The sequence below is a fragment of the Rhinolophus sinicus genome, linkage group LG04, assembly GCF_036562045.2.
Source record: "Rhinolophus sinicus isolate RSC01 linkage group LG04, ASM3656204v1, whole genome shotgun sequence".
Classification (NCBI taxonomy): Eukaryota; Metazoa; Chordata; class Mammalia; order Chiroptera; family Rhinolophidae; genus Rhinolophus; species Rhinolophus sinicus.
Genome location: NC_133754.1, coordinates 98750738 through 98757772, shown reverse-complemented (window position 1 = coordinate 98757772; position 7035 = coordinate 98750738). Strand labels below are relative to the sequence as shown.

The window sequence follows — 7035 nt, the reverse complement described above, 5'->3', positions numbered from 1 at the left end:
ACCGTCTCTAAGCTCTGGGTGCCAAAGTGTGGCGTTTCAGCCAAATCTTACCTTCAGCTGCATTACATATGGTAATGTAATGGTAAGAACACCCAAGGAAAGCCCAGCACACAAAAGACTCTCTCTGTTTGTGCCTCTCCCATTAACATTAGGCTGGAGAGACAAGGCACTGTGAGGTCCTGCAGTTAGGTGTTATGGTATCTCCTGCAAATATAGACGGCTATAACATCAACTAAGCACCACTCCAGATAATTCTATCAGAAGTTCATTTTAAAAAGGCCTTGTTCTTATAGAAGCTTATGTATAAAGCTGGTGGCCTCTGTTCCTGTGACATTTCAGGATTCACGAACATGGAGGCATGGTGGTGGGCAGCGTAGAGGGAGGCTGGGGCTCAAATTCTGGCACTTTAGACCTGTTTGCTGGAACAAGTAGGGAGGACAGGATGACAATAGACATTTATCCAAATAGGTGAGACAGGGTCCCGGGGCATGGTGACACTGGGGGGAAGCCCAGGCAGGTCCTGGAGGTCTAAGCAGGATGGAACACAACAAGATAGACTTCCAAGTCTAGGCAGGAAACAGCTGCATACCTGAATGCCTGGAGTGACAAACAAGGTCCTCGCCCCTGGCTTTGGGTATCAGGCAAAGCGGGAGTGCCCCAGCTTCCATGGAGGCAGGTGCCTGGAGAACCAGGCCAGCTACTATGGGACTGAGCTATGTTCTATTTGCATTTTCCCCCCAAGCAAGCTTATAATGGAAATCACTATGGAAACACTATTCATGCATCAGAAATCTATTTTTCACCTAGATTTTTTTGTTCGAATGTTTTGTTTTGTTTTTTGAATGCTTTTTTGAATGAGGTAAAGCATATCTGATTTTAGAAGTTTGTCTTAATTCAGGTCCTCAGCTCCACTGAAATGGGGGAACCCAGAAAAGCACCCCATCACTGTATTTCACCAATCGAAAAATATCACAAGCTTTCTAATTTATAAAGTTATTCTACAAACTTGAACTACTTTCTCAAATAGGAAGAAATAAAGCTGAGTTGCTTAACACGAAGAAAAGGGTGCAATGATCAATTTTATAAAAGTAGAAAAGAGGAACTATACCACTAGCTAACGCTACTTAAATATTTCTCACCGGGCATTTTTCTCACTTGCGAGACTTCTTGTCATTATCACTGCTGGGTTGAGATCTTCCCTATTTTGCAACTCAATTTTCTGAACGAATATATTTAGAAACTGTATTTATAAACATACTCTAAATTTATGGCCAACAGGCAGGCAGGAAGGCAGCTTTGCCCTCCACCCCCCACCCCCGCTCCCATTACTTACCTTTCTTCTTCATTCAAAGAGCTAAACATAGTTTCTTCTTTGTTTGCCTCTTTCATTTTTTATTTAGTCTTTCGCTAAGTTAGGGAGTTTTGACCCAGGTGATTCACCTGCTATGTATTAATATAGAAAGAAACAAACCACTGGTAAGTGCTTGGGACGTTGGGTTACCTGGGTTATTGTAACTGTACAGAAGCAAGTTTCCTCCCATCCCACTCAGAATTACCAGATCACCGCCCCCGTTATGTGTTTCAGCAGTGCGGAATACCTGTCCGGTCGCCCTTGCTGCGGGTCCGCCCCTTCCAGGATTTACACAGGTTGCCTCCGAGGCGACCCGCACCTCCCCGGGTAGCAACTCGCAGCTAGGGTTAGGGCTGACGCGCAGGCTCTAGGACCGCGACGGACGCGGGCAGGAGGAGGGGCCTGGCCGAGAGCCGGGCGGGGCCGGCGCCAGAGTTCTCCCGCAGGCGCACCTCAGGCGGGAGAGTCGTGCGCGGAGAGTGGGCGGGGCCGCGCGCAGGGCGGTCCTGGCGCGCAGAGTGGGCGGGGCTCCGCGTGGGGCGGGCCCGGTACGCGGCGGGTGGGCGGGGCGCGCCGCTGGGCAGCGCAGCTGTGGGGCAGATCGGGCATTAGGGCCTCAGCGGAGCCCGCTCCTCAGAGCGCTGGGCGGGGTGTGCGGCGGGTGGCTTCGCTGGCAGGCGCGGGCCCGGAGGCAGCGGCTGCGCCCTGCGCCGGGGAGGAGCCGGGGGCGGGCGGCCGGCAGGCGGGGGCTGGGGCCCGAGGCGGGGAGTGCCGGAGCGCCCGCGGCGACGACGGCAGCGGCGGCAGAGCAGGCTCCGTGCGTGGGTCCGCGGCGGCTCGGGGTCCGCCCGCGGGCCGTAGTGTGGGCGGGCGGCCGGGCTCCCTTCCTCCCCCGCCCGCTGCCGCCGCCGTGATTGGGTGGAAGATGGCGCTGGGCGGATGGAAATCCTAATGACAGTCTCCAAATTCGCCTCCATCTGTACCATGGTAGGTGCGGCGGGAGGGCAGCCGGAGCGACCCGGGATCCCTGGGGCGGGCGGGCGGTGCGGCCCTGGTTCCCGCCACTCACCCCGGTGGTCCGCGGAGCCGGGTCGTGGGGCGGCAGGCGGGCGGGGGCGGTTGGACTCCGGCGGGCAGGGAGCGCGGGTATTAGCGGCCCCCCGGGAGGGGGAGGCGGCGGGCGAGCCTGGGCGGCTCGAGGGTGACCAGCGAGGGGACACCGGTGCTGGACGTGGCGGGTTGCGGGCACTGGTCTCCAGCGCCCCGGCGCTCAACTGCTGAAGTCTTCCCGCGGCGCCGGGGCCGAGAGGCGGGGAGCACCCGGGCTGTGGGCGCGCGAGCTGGAGCGCGGTCCCGGCCGGGGTCGGAGGTGGAAGGACGCGGAGCGGCGCGCGCCGTTTCCGTCTGGCGGTGCGCGGAGCGGGGAGGTGGCCCTGGGCGCGGGTGGGGGTCCGCCGGCAGGAAGGCAGGGTCTCGTTCCTGCGGGAGAGAGGACGGAAGTCAAGTGCAGATTTCCTTCCCGCGGCGCGGGCGAGGCCGAGTCCCCCACCCGGTGCTCTGGAGAAGGGGGTGTGTATGAAGGTGGAAACTTTAAATAAGTGCTGTGGAAAATTTCCCCATTTCTACTCTGAGAGCAACGAGCTCTCCTTTTTCCAACCGTGTGTCCAGGTGGCAGTCTTGTCTTTGGGAATCCACGTTAATACTGAAAACAGCTTAAGCTTTCCTGTCATTTGTTTACTTGATACACCAGGCACATCTGTGTGTGGCTTGAAGTAGTTCTGTGCAGGGACTGACTGCGAGCGTTATTGTATGTGTTTTATCGGAGTGTTTAAATAGACTCTGATGGCAAAGTGCTAATGCCAGTGGAAAAGTCCCAATGAAGCAAAACGTGGGTACGTGTAAATCTTGGTGTTTTTGTGCTTAGGCAGAACCACAATTTTCCACACGATGGGGCAAATTCGTTTCATTAGTTCTATGAGTCTACATCTAGGGATCATAATTAGGAGCCATCGCAGAAAAAGTTATTCTTTGCAACGTGGGCCTAGTGATCATGTTACTGAAGTCTTCTGAAATCATTCCTTCTGTCTATAGGGGGTCCCCAAACTTCCATTTAAGGGGGAGGCATTTTTATGTATCTTTTTTTAAAGGAGTGGTGAGTCAGATCCAAAAGGTACTCTAGAAGCAGATTCTACACTGCTTCTGGATGTGATGAACAGTGTGAAAAATCGCCAAAATCAGGTGGGATTAAAATCTGCAGGATTAAAGAAATCACATTGAATGAATCATTGGAGAATGCGTTTTCTGAAATAGATTGTTTTCCCCCTCACAATTTATATTTTAGGAAGCATTGACATTAAAGGAACTGTAGTGAAAGCATTTCTGAGGGTCATTTGGATTAATTATTTTTAGATATGCTGGTTATTATCTTATCCTATTTCAAAAGGAATGTGATAATTAAGTCTCTAAAAGTGATAATCTTGCCAGATTGCTGAGCTACAGGGATTGTCAGGTCATAGTTCATTGTCAAAGTCTAGTACTTCTGGAATGATGTGTTACTACTCTTTACTAACCATTCATTCACACAGTATATCAGGTACACATTTGGCACCTACTAAGTGATAGAGACTAAGTGCTGAGTGCTGGGGATGCAGCGGTGATCAAGACAGCCCCTGCTTTCATGGTGTTTACATTCCAGTTGAGGTGGACAGTATTCAAATGAACATAGTAATAATACGTGCTATAATCAGATTAGGAAAATGAGGCACAGAGATTTGTCAAGTCAAACATGAATAAGTGGGATTCTGATCTCAATGTCAGACTCCAAAGCTCTTTTTAGCGCTTCCGCTCTGGGGCATTGCATGTGGTGGGTGTGTATGGTTGCCAAATACAGAAACGCCAACCAGTGCCTGGCCAAATGAGATTGTTCCAAAAGTAGTGTTAAAATTGCACCTATATTTATATTTGAATAAATTCTGATGTGTTTCTAAAGTAATGCAAATATCTGAAAGTAACCTGCAATGTTATTCTTTAAAGAAAACTGTAACCCACCTCCTGAGAATTACAAAATTGACAATCAAGAAAAGCAAAGATTTTTGGCTCTCTGCCTTTGTAGATGCTATTTTGCTAGTCTTTGAACACTTCCCCCTTCACTTTGTCAGTGAGTTCATACCTGTCTGTCAAGCAGTTGACTTTACTTGAATAATCCTTCCCCTGGCAATCCCTGTCCTCTGTCTTCCTTCTGTAATTTCACTGCTTTTTGTAATCGCAGTAGCCTCATCTGTACTGTGTTGTAAATTTTTCTCTCGTTTGCTTTTTGGATTGTGAAAGCCTCAAGGGGAAGGACTACCATTTATTTCTGCTCTTCGGTGGAGCACTAACTTCTGTATACAATAAAACAGTTTCCCCGAGTCCCTCATTTCCTACCAGTATCTGGGGGAAGTGAGTTTGGTTAAGCGAGGATGAAATTGGGATGTGTGTGGAGTGGTGGAGGGGCTGCACCTAAAGATAGTTCTCAGAATCGGTAGCTGTGAAAACATTTATGAGGAATTGAGATTTTATTCCGTAAATAATAAAGTGTACATAATTTTTTCATTAGGCAACGTAAGGTACCTGGACAAATTGGCAACACCTGGGTTAGGTAACTTTTCCTGTTAACAGCAAATCTTCAGATATGTGGTATCCTAGATCACTTTTGTTCTGCTACATGTGAATATTAGTAAAGTTTGTTTTTCCTAAATTAGCCTGACCGAAATGAGTGATTGTTTAGATTGCAATGAATACATTTGCAAAGGTATCTCTAGAAATGCCTCTTATTTGTCTGTGAAAAAATACATTGTCAGTATTGCACAGTGTTTGTTTTGCCTCTGAAGTGGCTTAGGACTTCAGGGCCTAGCACAGAGTAGTTACCTAATATTTAATATTATGCTTAATAATTGTGAAATAATGGGAAAAGTGGCCGAAACCATACTTGTATAGCAAGGCCTATGTTTTGAAACTGAGGTGGAAGTTATGGAGCAGTTTTTGGTGGTCTGGGACTGGACAGTGACATGGGTCATGGCTGTTGCTTGGAGGCCGGTAATCCGGCAGGAGGGCTCCATAATTGTCAGCTAGCTCCCGCTGAGATGATTACACTCTCTTACTGTGTGGCTTGGGGAGGGGATAGGACAGAGGAGAGGTTGTTGCAGGGATAGGTGGCACTGGCCTGGCTGCTACTTGCCCATCCCCAGTCACAGGGTGAGATAGAACAAGGTGTCAGTGCGGCCAAGGCCACAAGTTAGCTGCCAGGGGGTCTGACAGGTTTGCCTGAACAAGCCTGTACCTAGCACAGCACCCTGCGCCTGGTAAACTTTCATCTACTTATGGGAGGAAAGTCACAGGCGAAGCTGGCTATTTGTCTTCTTTTTCACTGGCATCAATCACTCACTACCAGTTAGATGTGGGTCTGTTAAAGCACTCCAGAAAGATAAGGGAGCAAACACCTCAAAGCCCTGGCCTTGTTGAGGGGGGTGGTTTGATAGCCTCCTCTTCAAGTAGTCAGAATATTGTATTAAGTAATAAAATTCCTGGTTCTATCAAGAAATAGGGGGGATGAAATTTTTGTATAAGTAAAATATGTAATTGATTCTTACTGATATTTTATTAGTCAAATAGTGTCTCTATGATAGGTGCATTCAAAGTGAGTTGCCATTGTTTTATTAATTTTTGCTGTTTTTACTGAGAGTGTTAATTTAAGAGGGATGAAAACTTCAAAAATGAGGAGTCTTCTCTCAGGGATAAATGTTGGCTAAATGCTGACAAGGAATGTGTAGCATGTATTTGAGGAGCTTAGTAGAGAACGTTTAGCGTGTTACAAAGTTTTGTTTAAGTCTGCTGATCTTTGGAATTTGGTTAGAATACGTTTTGGACATTAAAAATGACACGTTCTTATTGTAGAAAATTTGGAAAATACTGTATAAAACAGAGTTTGGAACCTCTTAAGAAAGCAAAAAGAAAATATTTTGACCTTCCAGAGCATATTTTGTCTTTTTAAAAAAAACTTAATTGAGCTTATACCCTAGATAAAATTTTACATTTAATTTGCCCCATGAATGATGGATTGTTTTGTTAGGTTTAAAATTTGTACAATTTCAGAGAAGCATGGAGAGTTGAATGCTTTAAAATGATGATAATAGCAAGACTTTAACCCAGCAAGTCACAGTGATAAGCTACTGCGTCCTTGACAGGTTATAATGATTATTAGAGGATAAAGGTAAACAGTTATAAGGGACGATGGATTTATTCTAATCGTAGGAACTTATTAGTTATTGCAAATAAAGGTAAAACCATTGGGATTTGAAACTTAAATGTGCTTAAAAAGCTTAGTTTTAAATACCATATTCACTTATGTGCTGCAATGTGTATAAGTACTCTGGTCTTATTTTATATCATATGGCTTTGCTTACCTTCTGGTGGTTTTCTCCTTCTACCTCTGGCTAATCGTTTTATAATAGATCTCAAAATAGGTTAATTATCTACCCTACCATGAACCGCCATGCGAGGCGGCCAGTGTCAGCCAGACTTGATCACGTTGTCTTGTCTTGTTCGATTCTAGGCTTTTGACCAAGCCCCACAGGCATTGAGTCCACCCCCTTTTTGTCACAAGTTCTTTCTTCCATAAAATTCATATTTATTGTGGCTCTCCTGAA

The 7035-nt window shown here is 47.1% G+C and overlaps 1 protein-coding gene across 2 annotated transcripts in view; it reads left to right on the top strand.

Annotated features, from left to right (window-relative positions):
• Positions 1–2080: 2080 nt before the first annotated feature.
• The window catches only part of USP12 (ubiquitin specific peptidase 12), a 79628-nt gene continuing 74673 nt past the window's right edge, over positions 2081–7035 (top strand). The window contains exon 1 of one of the 2 annotated variants that reach the window (XM_019736579.2): positions 2081–2338. In XM_019736579.2, the coding sequence (XP_019592138.1) occupies positions 2291–2338 (48 nt within the window). In that variant the 5' untranslated portion in view covers positions 2081–2290. The remainder of the gene's footprint in view (positions 2339–7035) is intronic. The other variant, XM_074330056.1, reaches the window with a different exon arrangement.